The sequence below is a fragment of the Battus philenor genome, unplaced genomic scaffold (assembly GCF_028537555.1).
Source record: "Battus philenor isolate CCGP_79_NKW_IND1 unplaced genomic scaffold, ilBatPhil1.0.hap1 SCAF_3, whole genome shotgun sequence".
In the NCBI taxonomy this organism is placed as follows: Eukaryota; Metazoa; Arthropoda; class Insecta; order Lepidoptera; family Papilionidae; genus Battus; species Battus philenor.
In genome coordinates, this window is record NW_027181693.1 from 16,787,852 (window position 1) to 16,801,495 (window position 13,644).

General features: G+C 34.1%; 1 protein-coding gene across 1 annotated transcript; it reads left to right on the forward strand.

The window, feature by feature from the left end:
• The first annotated feature begins 1,686 nt into the window (after positions 1-1,686).
• LOC137926676 (cyclic GMP-AMP synthase-like receptor) lies at positions 1,687-12,948 on the forward strand. Its single transcript, XM_068770351.1, has 5 exons — positions 1,687-1,759; positions 4,966-5,001; positions 9,754-9,952; positions 10,410-11,072; positions 11,776-12,948. The coding sequence occupies exons 2-5, from the start codon at positions 4,973-4,975 to the stop codon at positions 12,136-12,138; spliced, it is 1,254 nt and encodes a 417-aa protein (XP_068626452.1). The 5' UTR covers positions 1,687-1,759; positions 4,966-4,972; the 3' UTR covers positions 12,139-12,948.
• Positions 12,949-13,644: the final 696 nt, after the last annotated feature.

The window sequence follows — 13,644 nt, forward strand, 5'->3', positions numbered from 1 at the left end:
TGTAAATAATTTTATATTTCTAAGTTTGTACTTTCTTACAGCCTTTTTTTCCCTGTTTATCTCCAATAAAGTAAATAAATAAATAAATATTGTATATAGTATGCTGTTTCAATAAAGTTTGCATAAAAAATAAAACTTTGTTTATTTATATTAAAAAAATATTTTCCTCTTCAGAGCGTAGTGTAAAAGTTGAATATTTTAATAGAAATTAAATCAAAAACCTATTTGCATGTTTCTTTTCACTATAGTAATAGCTCACGATATTTGTAATATAATTTTATAAAGGGACTGAATTACATTTCACGAAGATAATAAAAAAAATATGAATAATTATCCCCAGCTTAAATTATTATTGTTATGTTTTAAATATGCAGCTAACAATAGTTTTTATTTTAAAAGTAATATTTTTTTCATTGCTTGGTTGATACTATTAAACATATTTTTACATTAGGTAACCCAACAATGTTATGAATTTATAGAAAAGTCTTTTGTTATTTTTTACATATTGACAACATACAAAAAGTTCCCTTCCTGCTAGTGGTGTTACCACTGCAAACATGTTCCCATCTCACAAGGTAATTTTATCATCTCTTTTAATGTTCGACATATTTTATGAACGGAACGAACGAAAATTTTTAAAACAATTATTATTTAATTCTTGTAGAGACGAAGAAAAATATATTTACTCCCTACTTATGACTATGTAATACATAGGGTGATCGGTAATGTTCATAAAAGTTTTGTATAACTGTATTTACACATCCTATATAAAGTAAGCTCTCTGAATTGTTTTATTGGAATACGAGACGCCAAAAACATCTGGCTTTACGCAGGGTGCTAATGTTAACATGTACAGGACCTTTGAAAAGAGACAATCGGCTAATTTCGGCTTCGTAGAGCGTTATCTCTGTCACACGAAATCCAACGACTGGCAAAACGTCACAAAGCTTTTGTGAAATCTCTACGAAGCCGAAATTAGCCAATTTTTTTCTTTCCAAAGGTCGATGTGCAATGGACTCTGTGTTTGGCACTAATCGGTGTAACATAACTCCTGAAGATGCCCCGTGGAGGGATGAAACACGTGTTGAGTAATTTGACGGTGTCGGTTGTGTGATTCGCATTGTTTGCCGCATATGCATTTATCAGCGGGCTGGCGTGCGGTGCACTTTGATGCACGAATACCACTGCATGTGCGGAAGTAGCTAAATATTGGTACTTTTCTTACTTATATTATAACTACATTATTTAGTATTTCTGAAATTATCGATTTAAGGATAGGGTGTATATACATTATTTGACATAAAAGTGAGCTTTACACATTCATGCATTCACGACTTATCCATGGAATAACTCTGTATAAAAAATGTAAAATAGAAAACTTTTTTTTACTACTGAAATATTTATTCTACAATGCCATATATTTCGAAAAATTAATATTACAAAAATGTTAAATTTTTGGCGGAATTGAGCACGTACTTAAACGTTTCATTTTGAATTATTTAATTTTCCGATTAATAAGTGTATCAGTTTACGAAATTTAATAACGATGAAATCTGTTAGCTTCGTGGAAATATTAATTTTAATAAGGTCTAAACTTTTTATATATGGTCACTCCGTATGCTTGGGGAATTTTTATCACATTGACGTATCTAAATACAGCTTATGACAGCGCATTGATTGCAATTTAGTATAAAACCTCTTTTGACTCAATAACATTATCAGTACGAATAACATTGTGTCATTCAAGTCCTTCGGAAAGGTAATAATCATATTATAGCTTTTAAAACGTTTCATTGTTGTTAATTATTAATAATTTGTATTTATTAATGCGATAAGCCAGTTATTTTTATATAAAATAACATCTCTATGACATTAATTATAAAATAAACAGTTTTCGATATAAACATTAGGTCGTGTGTTTAATAAATCTGTCCTATCTGTATTTTAAGTTATAAATTAAATGTTTGTTTAGTTAATACAATGTTGCAGATGTCACTTATGACAAAACAAGTAGGTTTTTGTAGTTTGTTTATAATCGCTTTCGAGAAATGTTATCTTTATTGAAATAATAATTGTTTAAGTGCATTCATACGAAACAATGTTAGTATTGATGTAAATGAAACGTTTTTTTCTAATTTCGAGACTGTTGGACGGTCCCGTTTCTATATAAATCCATCGAAACAGTTTTCGGTTTTATATGTAGTGTGTGGAAGCTTGTGGAAGCTCGCTTATTGTGATTATTTAAAAAAAAAAGTGTGTTAACATTATGCCGGTATATATTAGAGTGTAAGTTGTTTCATTTTTAAAATATATAAAACAAACTTACGCGATTTAATAATCCCGTTATAAGTTATTTCTTTTACGCGTTTTCATATTTCTATTATACAGTATGATCAAAAACTGTGAAAGCTTTATAGGGGATGATTAAAAAAAGTAAATTTTATTATTTTATTTGTATGATTTTAAAAGTATCGTTAAACAATAACATATATTGTTATATTTAACACGTTCCGTGCCACGGCAATTTTTGAAGATTTTCTATTCATGATATTATATAATATTTCTATTCATATTCTAAATTTAAAAAAGTCGTTTAATACGTTTGCTTTATACTATTTCAATACTGCAAAGCTATAATTAGCGGGGAAAAAAGTTATAAATTTTAATATGCATTACGTACGAGAAGTTATCTATTTTCGATCTTACAATTAATTTGTTTAAGAATACACATATCCCCCGATTTACACGGTACTTGATTTACACGTTTTCGCTTTTACACGTTTTCCAAAAGAGTTTTTTTTTTGGTTTTAATAACCGATTTTATTACCATCTTTCATAATGTAAATATTTCTGCTTCAAACATCGAATCGGCACAAATAACTGAGCTATGAAAGTGAATTCGAACCTTCGATTCCGAAAAAAAAATGAGAATAATTTCTTTTTCGTTCTTCTGTTTAATGTATTGTAATTAAATAAAAAAAAATTCCGTAATATATTAAATATTTTAACTTGTCAATGCATTTTTTTTATTTCTGTGTACACCAAAAATTATTGAAAAAAATCACAACTGTTAAATAGCAAAATCATGCATTTTCTGGAAGTTTTTCGATTTAAACGGTTTTGACTTGAAAATTTTTAATTTTCGATTTATACGTTTTTCTCAGGAACGTATCTACCGTGTAAATCGGGGGATAGGTGTACTTTGTTTTGCAATGAGAACTGCAAATGGCCTGAACGGAAAGTGTAACGGTGGTCGTATACGCCCCACATGACATTGAATGTTAAAAATATACTCTATTATGGCTCACCTATATAATGATATGGATAATTCAGCGGTATAGAAATGAGATTTGCGATTGTAGGTTGCGGGGTCGATGCCCTGAATACAATGTTACATAAATCACACGTGAATTAATCAAGGATTGCCACTGCTCACAAACAAAGGATGGACAGCAGCGTCCTCTGCGCTCCATAATCAGGGGCGCCTCCAGCTCGTGTAGCTCCCGTGTGCAATGAAACCCTGGCGCCATCTAGGCCTAACCCCCCACCCATCCCCCGCGGCTATAACTATTAACTTTGCCATTTAATGGAATCAGACGTTACCTTGCGGAAGTCCATCCTCAGTAAGAAAAGGACCAATATTTAGCCACTTCCGCCCATGCACATGCCACCGAGTTGATTTGGTGTTTGGCACTAATCGGTGTAACATAACTCCTGAAGATCCCCCGTTGAGTGGTGAAACACGTGTTGAGTGAATTAACGGTGGCAGTTGTGTAGTTCGCATTGTTTACCGCGTGCGCATTTATGAGCGGGCTGGCGGGCGGTGCAATTTGATGCACGACTACCACTGCATGTGCGGAAGTGGCTAAATATTGGTCCTTTTCTTAATTAACTTTGCCGTCGTAACAAGAAAGATTTCTCATATTCCAACAAGCTAATTTATAAGTAGGTATAGCTTACAGCATGGTATTATTTACGGTCTTTATTACGGCAGAATAACACTCATTGTTTTTATGCCTGTAGCATATTTCTGTTGCGAAACTTGGCAGCAATCCGAAAGATTCCAAGACTATGCTCTTAGCGAGCGGCGCCTGTGTGCATTGAACACTGCACTATAGGTTAAGCAGCTCTTGACCTTACCACACAGCGATCGTTAATTCGACTGCTTAACGTGGTGATTATAGTACGTACCATAGATATGCCTATGCTTTGCAGTAGGCATATATATATAGGCTAAAACGACGACAGCGAATTTTTTTTTTTTTTTTTGGGAATGCTACAGGCAAATAATTTCTTCCAGTGCCAAAGTCTGTAGGGAGAGATAGTACACGAAAACTAATTTTAGTAAGTGTACTATTTAGTAAGTGGAATTTTAAAAACACTATATTGCTATATTATCATTGCGTTCTTTGTTTTGAAACCATTGATTTTTAGATAGAACGTGCCATACATTGATTGACAGCAAATGATTTTTATTTTCACCTCTTCAAAGCTAAAACCAATCATTTAATGGAATCAGGCGTTATCTTGCGGAAGTCCATTCTAAGTTAGAAAAGGACCAACATTTAGAAAAAGCCAGAGTTTTAAAACTCTGTGTTTGGCACTGATAGGTGTAACATAACTCCTGAAGATCCCCCCCTGTGGAGGGGTGAAACACGTGTTGAGTAATTTGGCGGTGGCGGATGTGTGATTCGCATTGTTTGCCGCATACGCATTTATCAGCGGGCTGGCGGGCGGTGCACTTTGTTACACGACTACCACTGCATGTGCGGAAGTGGCTAAATATTGGTCCTTTTCTTACTTAAAACCAATCAATTATACAGAGGTTCTAAACATTTTATTAGGAGATTTGTTCATAAAAGTCAATTAAGAATTAAGCTATAACTTTATTAAAAGGAAGAAAGAGAATAAAACTCTAAGAAAGAGAAGGATGCTCGAAATAAATTTATTTATTCTTTTTTTCAGAAACAAGATGACATCAGGAAGAAGTAAAATTGATAGGTGAGTTTTTTTTGTATACTATTTAATCTTGTACATCTAATTGTTTTCATATAAATCGATACACTAATTTTATATATATTTAAATAATCCTAATGCCTCTTAAATTTCGGAATAATAAAATCGATTTTTCTGTATTGTTTTTATTATAACCTAAAAATTAGATTCCCTAAGATGTTTTTTTTTTTTTAAATTGTATTGCGACTGTTGATTCGCACTTCAATTTTATATTATTTGTGTAATATTTTAAAAACTTGCACTAAAAATAGTGACAAAAATATGATTAAAATAAACTGGTAAGACCTTAATTTGATCCCCAAAAAGTTCACAAATCTTTCATGGGTCAGGAAGTTCCGTTTTTTAGTTTTAAATTTAAAATCAAAAGTATATTATTAAATAAATATTATTATAGCATTCAATAGTTTTTATTCGAAATATGTGGAACTAGGTTTGACACATTTATATGATTGATATTATAATACACGTGAAAAAAAATGTTAAATTGTATTTAACCCATTACCGCCGTCTGTACCTGCACAGGTACAACTACTTAATCGATAAATTATGTATTTTATCTATGGTAAGTGTTGAAAGTAGTTAGAAATTACAAATCTAGATGACACTAGTTACCATATAATAAATAAAAATAGGCGGTGGCGCGAAAACAAATGTCACTTATTTTGTAATAAAATACGGAGTCCAGACACGACATACAAGGTTAGATTATTTTGTTGGTTTTTATCAAAAATAGTGAAATATTTCAACTTCTTTTTTTATTTTTATGGAGTCTATTTATTTGTGTTGGTAATAATAACATAAGAATTAAAGTTTATTACAAAACTTGTAAAGTAGGGTTTGTTTCATTTGTTGTACACAGGCGGGTACAGCGGGCAGATTCGTACTAAAATATCGTTTTGTTTACAGTATTACTTATAAGTTGAAATGCCCAATAGGAACGTATTTACCAGCTATAAGAGACTGGAGGAAGCCTTGGAATCAATTATGGCTGATGAAAGCAATGATGAAGAGTACGATATGGTATTAGTGCCACCAGATCCGGCTGTGGTGAGTGATGAGGAAGAAGGTAATGAAGATAATTTGGCGGCTTCAAGATTCCCTATGGACGTTCCAGGGACTATTGAGGTAGGTCGGCGTCATCCTGACTACGATGTTTCGGAATTGAGCGACAGTGATGATGAGCCGCTAAGACCTATTCCTGCAAAACGTGCCAAAAAATGTGATGTACATTTACCTGTATGGAGGAAAACTCAGCCAACCTATAGTTCTACTTATGAAATTACCGATATGATATGAAGAAGAAGCCTAGGGCGGAATATGATTATAGTTTTGATACAAAGAATGAGATAACTATGGTACGTTGGAAGGACAATAATGTCGTTACAATGGGAACTAATTTTGATGACATAGAGCCTCTGGGCAAAGTCAAACGATGGTGTAACATCAGATAGCAAAAGGTTGACGTAAATATGCCTAAAATGTTTGTCAACTATAATAAAGGAATGGGTGGAGTTGACCAAATGGATCAGTCTATCAGCCTTTATCGGATTTCAATAAAAGGAAAAAAGTGGTGGTGGGTTATATTTACCTATTTGTTAGATATGGCGATATCAAATGCTTGGCGACTACATGTTTTGCTCAGTAAAACTACACAAACTCACTAAACAAGAGATAACTTACATGGACCAGTTATCTTTCAGACGAATTATTGCACGGACTTATTTACGTCCAACGAAAACTAAGAGCCGTCCGTCATCCTCAGCGGCACTATGGTGTCGGAACAATAATGGTCATAATCCTGATCGGATGGAAAACCCATTGCGATGTGTTATCTGTCACCAAAGAATTCGCTGGCGTTGCGAAATTTGTTTGAAAACGCTATGTGTTGAACGACCTTGTTTCAAACAATTTCACTCCTAAAGCGCCCATTGTACACGGCTGAGTACACCCCTAAAACTTGATATGTAAATGTATTTTTTTCATTTTATCTTCTTATATAGCATATTTTATCCCTTATGGACTAATAAATAGAAAAACAATAGAAAAATATACTGCAGTTTCATTTTGGGCGTTAATGGGTTAAAGGAGCAATTGTTGTTTCTGTCCTCTTTTCTCAACAGATCGTTTCGACCCGGTGGTAGCTTACTATTTATTGTATTAAAATAATCGAAAATTCAAAAGTGCATGTAAATGACTACTTGAATAAAGATATCTTGAGTTTATTATTGAATTTGTAGCATCATCATGCTAGCCGATGGACGCCATGTATAGATTTTCCCAAAGATCTCCATAATGATTCGTGCTGTACAGCATACGGAAACTTCCTGCGATCTTGACTATGTCTATTGGGTGGGTTTATTGTCTATGTCTATTGGGGACCCTTTAGACCACAACCAGCTAATTCTTTCACCAATTTTAAATGAAATGGGGGAACTGTGTTCAACTTCGAGAAAGACGTTAACATTTGAATCCTACTCGATAATGAAAGGCATTTTTAAAAAGTTTTAGTAATAATATTTACTTTATAATAAGAATTTTACTTTAACGTGTTTAAGTGGCTCGCTAAGAATTTCGAAAATTTGATTCGTTTTAACGATTCTCTCTCAGCAATATATTGTTATAAGATTTTTTATAATAAAATGATAATTTATACTAAACCAAAACAATTTGTGACGACTTACACAGTGAATTGTTCAAATATGCGACGCCTCCACAATTTTTTATGCGTATTTATTATCTGCCATAGTAGTAATAATTTAGTTTTAACTCTGCAGTCATTTAAAAATCATAATTTATAATCTGTTTTCCTTAACCTAAATAAATATATTATTTTACTTTCATGATGACAGATGAGTCATTTACTTCGTTACATACGCTTAGACCAGAGTTAATTAATTTATATTAATAACAATAATTACTACAATACATCATAATATAGATAAAATTTAAATCAATAAACAAAATTAGAATACTATTGTTTTTATTAACAAAAATGTTATTTAATCTGTTTAACAGCGAGGTCATTGAACTTTTGCCGTCAGCAGCAGTTTGACAACCACGAATAAAGATGGCCTCTTCATCAAACCTATATAACTTTAGTAATAATAATTCCGCTAATTTAACTTATTTATTTGGTTAATAATTCTAAGCCTCTTGTCGTTTTACAATTATTAGGTTTTAACAAATTAAAATTTATTCGTCATATAAATTACTGTTAAGAAAATGGCGGGAAGTTTTAACTTACTTTTGTTTTTAAAACTTTCAACTATTTACACGGCATGAAAACTCGACAGATACGGACATCGCATTGGATGACGTCAAATCTTTTATATTTTTGGCCCTATTTTATGTTATTCACCTACCTCATTACGAATCGAAATTTTACATTCGTACTATCTTTTATCAATACAATTATTTATATTGTTTTATCACAGGGTTTGCTGATAAATATCGATATATGTGCATTGTGATTAAATATATACGATGGTCACAGAAATAGGCGGATTGATTTACAATACATTTACCGTGTTCATAATTTGTTTACGCTTTATCGAGTACGGCAATTAGAAATGTGTTTATTATGAACGTAGCTATTTATTTATTATTACAAATTAATTAAAGATTGTCCGATTGTAATATAACCAAAAAGCCGCCATATATTTACAAATAAGCTGATTAAAAACTAGTTAAAAAAATAAATTATTACATATGTTTTCTAGACTTACCTTAGTCGAATAAGCTGTCTGCTAGATTATGTGAACATTCGATGTCTCTTCCAAGAAACACGACCGATGACCCTCACGTTAGAACGTGAGGGTCATCTGATAGTCACCGCTTGAGTTCTAAGTTAGGCCACTAGCTCAAACTCACAGAGTCCTCAAATCTTCTCTAAATAAGTTAAACCACTGTTTCCCAACGTGGCCCACGCCCCATAGGTGGGGAATTTGACTGTTAAGAGGGGCAATCGGAAAATGTACTCGACACAAGTATAATCCTTTTGCTAATATATAAAAATATTAAAATTATGTCCTGTATATTACATAGGGGGGTGTAAGAATTTAGGTTTAAGTGGGGGCGTGATACAGAAAGAGTTTAAAAGCACTGAGTTAAACTGCAGAAATATATTCTTGTACAACTTTTTTTTTAAAGTCTCAGGCTTTTTTTTTTGCCCCCGTTATTGGGGACCTCTCGTTCCCCTATCTAGTGTGGGACAGGGACTTTAAATTTTTTATTAATTTATTCACACACCTCTATTTATTTCCATTCTCTTCTTGCATATTTCTTATTATCTCTTTCTTTTTCATTCTTTCTACAGTCTTCCCAGTCTTTCACTTCCATTCCGTTATCCTTGCATCCATCCTCAACCACTACATGCTAATTCTAGTTTACAATTTTATTTTATTTATTATTTATTACAATTTCGCACCATTTTTAATATTTTTACTATTTTGGTACTTTCTTTATAATTTAATTTATTGCAATATAAAAAAAGTCACAGGTTAATTAAACTTGACTAACTAAATATTTATTTTTATAATATTTGTGACTTTTTCAAAAGATGATAGTAATTATAACAACTCTGATTTAGATATGTGGTCAGTTGACACTAAAAAAATTAATTTAAACTCTTTTTCTCTCTCTCTCTCCTTGACATTTATTACTCCCATCTGATGGAGGAGTCCGCCATCTTGGTTTTCCGCTTCCACTTCGCACTAAATTTAAATTAATTTATTTCAGAATGATATCGGCGTCGTCAGTTCCAGCTGCACCGGTGCTCAGGAACTTGAATGCGGTACTTTCAGACATCTACGCGAGACATGTTGCACTCAAAAAAGAAGACTGCGAACTGTACTACGAAGTGTTCCACAGTATTTTCCACCAAATCCACGCAGCAATGAAAGCGGTTGACCCATACTATGATCGCTACTCGGGTCCGGTAAGTAATTTTAAGAATAGAAAGTACTATTAGGAACTATTTAAGTACTATTTAATGGAATCAGGCGTTACCTCGCGGAAGTCCATCCTAAGTAAGAAAAGGACCAATATTTAGCCACTTCCGCACATGCAGTGGTAGTCGTGCAATGAAATGCACCGCCCGCCAGCCCGCTGATAAATGCAGAGTCTCTCTCTGTTTTTGGCACTAATCGGTGTAACATAACTCCTGAAGATGCCCCGTGGAGGGGTGAAACACGTGTTGAGTAATTTGGCGGTGGCGGTTGTGTGATTCGCATTGTTTGCCGCATACGCATTTATCAGCGGGCTGGCGGGCGGTGCATTTTATTGCACGACTACCACTGCATGTGCAGTATGTTTGGAAACAGGTATACACCTGTTTCCAAACATACTGCATATGGTTGTGTAATTGTAATATTTTATATTAATAAATATTGCAGATAAAATACGCCGGCAGCCATTATGACAGATTGAGGATTAAAAAACCAGATGAATACGACATGGATATAGTGATAGACATACCCGTGGACAAACAGGAGAACCGCTTCAACTCCTCAGCGAGCGACATCGTTATAGAACCGAAGCACCCTGGCTACGCACAGCTGCGCGGCGGGGTGCAATACAGGAACATCCCGATCAGAGACGGCGACGACACCGTAAACAATACAGCACATCGTTGGTTGGACGAGAAAAACTACATCCTACGCTCCAAATTCATATACTGGTTCAAAAGCGTGTTCGATAAAGCACTTGACCATTTATCGGAACCAGGAAAAAAATTGAACACCGGTGAAAAGAACGTCTACAACATATCAACCAGAGAGAGTGGACCAGCATTGACACTTAAAATAACTAACCCCCGTGGCTTCCGCCTGGACGTGGACATGGTGCCGGTTCTAAGACTCCCCGAAACCCGCTGGCCGGTCGAAGGTTACAGGGACATACCCAAACATTGCGACGCAGGCGATTGGACATTGGTACCGAAGCCGAACAAGCACGGACATGACGAACACGATGAGAATCGCTCTTGGAGGATCAACCTCCAGGATCAGGAGAGAAAGATGATGCATGACAGCCATAATCTACGCATGACAGTTAAGTTGGTAAGTGTATTGTTACATCATGCTGGTCAATATACCTCGAAGATCGCAATGATATCCTGTCTTGCGCTGTCCAAGCTATATCTTAAAGTTCAACTAGAGGGTGACCTCCTCACGCCGAGCTTAATGACTCTTGGACGCCACTCTACAGCCTTTTAACCCCAACTGACATCAGTACCATGAGCGGTTTAGGTGTATTAATCAAAATCCTGTATCAGTCGGGTTAAAAATATCTTTCTCAAATGGTAAGAGGCAGTATTAATCATTGAAGTATAATCTTCTACCATGCCACACACATCTTTAGCCGTTTAGGAAAAAAAAAAAGTTTAGTTTGATAGTGATAATTCATCTGCCATATAGCCCTGGCCTTGCATGTTCAGATTTCTTCTTATTTCAGTCTCTTTAGAATTCTTTTAGAACTGACAGAGTAACAACCTTTGTATAAACTATTTTCAAATATTTATTAGAATAACAAAAAATTGTAACTACGATACAGTGGAAATTGTAGAGAAGGAAGTAAGGTGATGTGTGAAATATTAAATAGGAAAATAAAATCAGTCTCTCCCAAAATAGGAGCATAAGGGAGGTCACCAATAAAGGGGGCCTTAAAAAATTATATCAAAATGCAATAAGCTTTATTCTTAATATTAATTTGACATTTTCTAAATGTTGCCATCTAAACTAAACAATATTCCTTTTATTTCAGCTTAAGAAACTCCGCGACTCGAAAGGTATGAATAAAATAGCGAGCTACTATATAAAGACGCTGTTCCTGTGGGAGATAGACGAGAGAAAAGATCCATACTTTTGGAGTAGGAACGACTTGGCGACGCTATTTAAGCATATGATCAAGAAGTTTCACAAGGCTTTGCTTGAAAAGAGCATTAAATTTTTCTGGAACCCAAAATGTAACCTAATCGGAAATGTAGCGGACCAAACTTTGGAATCCTACGCCAACATAGTTGGCAACTTATTGCGATCATTGGATACATATCAGGGTCATGTCATCGCTGCCAAGTATTTGTTGACAGATGATGAATTTGAGTCCTATAAAAAATTTATACATTAGTGACAGCATGTTTATTCCATTTTTTCTTTAAATTTAAGACCATTATTTTACATGAATCATGCTAGGAAAGTCCAATGAAATTTAGCCACCCTACTATACTTTAAGTAACAATGGTTCCTAGCATGCCCTAATCAAAGAAAAGCCTTCAACAAACTTGCTGAGGTTTTCTGTGGAACATCTTTAATACAGTAGAAGACTTCAGTTTTAATAACATAAGGCGCTCATAACTCAAAGTAAATTTTTCTATGACCATAGGTTAAAAAAAATTAAATGTTGCTATTATAAATCAAGTTTAATGCATAAACATGTGGCATATTATGTCTTCAATAGATTCAGGTGTTACCTCGCGAAAGTCCATCCTAACTAAGAAAGGAACTAATATATAGCTAATTTTGCTATGCAGCTGTAGTCGTGCAATGAAGTGCACCACCCGCCAGCCCGCTGATAAATGCGCGTGCTATAAACAATGCGAAACACAACTACTGCGGTTAATTTACTTTACACGTGTTTTACCCCTCCATGGGGCATCCTCAGATGTTAGACTGACCAGTGTCACTCGGTGTTAAGCATTTATCAGCGGGCTGGCGGGCGGTGCACTTCATTGCACGACTACTGCTGCATAGCGGAAGTAGCTATATATTAGTCCCTTTCTTAGCATATTATGTCTACATGGCTGAAATGATGATCTAAAGATAAGAAATATGTTGTCTAAAAGAAAAATATATGTTATATTCATTAATATTCTGAATACTGTATGATAACATTAATATTTACAATATATTAAAATATTAGTTTTAATTATTATTTTTATATAATAAAGATATATACATAAAAATTGTTTAATTTTACTCTAACATTATAGATAAAATAACATAGTTTAAATTTTTACTAATTAAAATTGTGTGGTTAAATATTCTGAACTGAATTCTTGTAAAGAATTTGAGGTTGTAGTTGTCACTTTAATCATGACCTGCGAGTCCTTTCCTGCTAAGATGGTATTATTGACGTAAAACGTGGGGACCTCACGAGGCCTCGTCTTGCGATGGACCTTGGTCCTAGTCACTCCGCGGAGCGTCCACCGAAGCAATCCGCAGTTCCGCTAATGTCCCGCCCGTGCATGGGTCCCCGGGAGCCCTCCAACTTCACTATCACAAGAGAGGGCGCTCTCTGCGCTATACCACTTCAAACTCTCGGAATCTGTAAATGTCATTTGAGAACAAACGACAATCCGTTCCAAAAAAATATCTGAAGCTTTTATATAAAAACATATTGAGAAACACTATTACAGATTTCTGCTAAAATACATATTTATTAAATATTATTTAATATATAATTTATTAAGTTTAAATACAAATAAAAAGTAAAAATACTGGTGCAAGATTATTTTTGATTGCCAATAAAAAAAATAATAAGCTTATGACATATCACTCCCATTCCATTTCAAATTAAACGAAATTCGTAAAGATTTGTCTGATATATTGATTTTATAAAAATATGTGGTTTAAC

Bases quoted from the DNA above. Each gene is read 5' to 3' on its own strand.
- LOC137926676 (XM_068770351.1), top strand. From the start codon at position 4,973: ATGACATCAGGAAGAAGTAAAATTGATAG. The intron at 5,002-9,753 runs GTGAGTTTTTTT...AATTTATTTCAG, and splicing joins GGAAGAAGTAAAATTGATAG to AATGATATCGGCGTCGTCAG. The intron at 11,073-11,775 runs GTAAGTGTATTG...CTTTTATTTCAG, and splicing joins TACGCATGACAGTTAAGTTG to CTTAAGAAACTCCGCGACTC.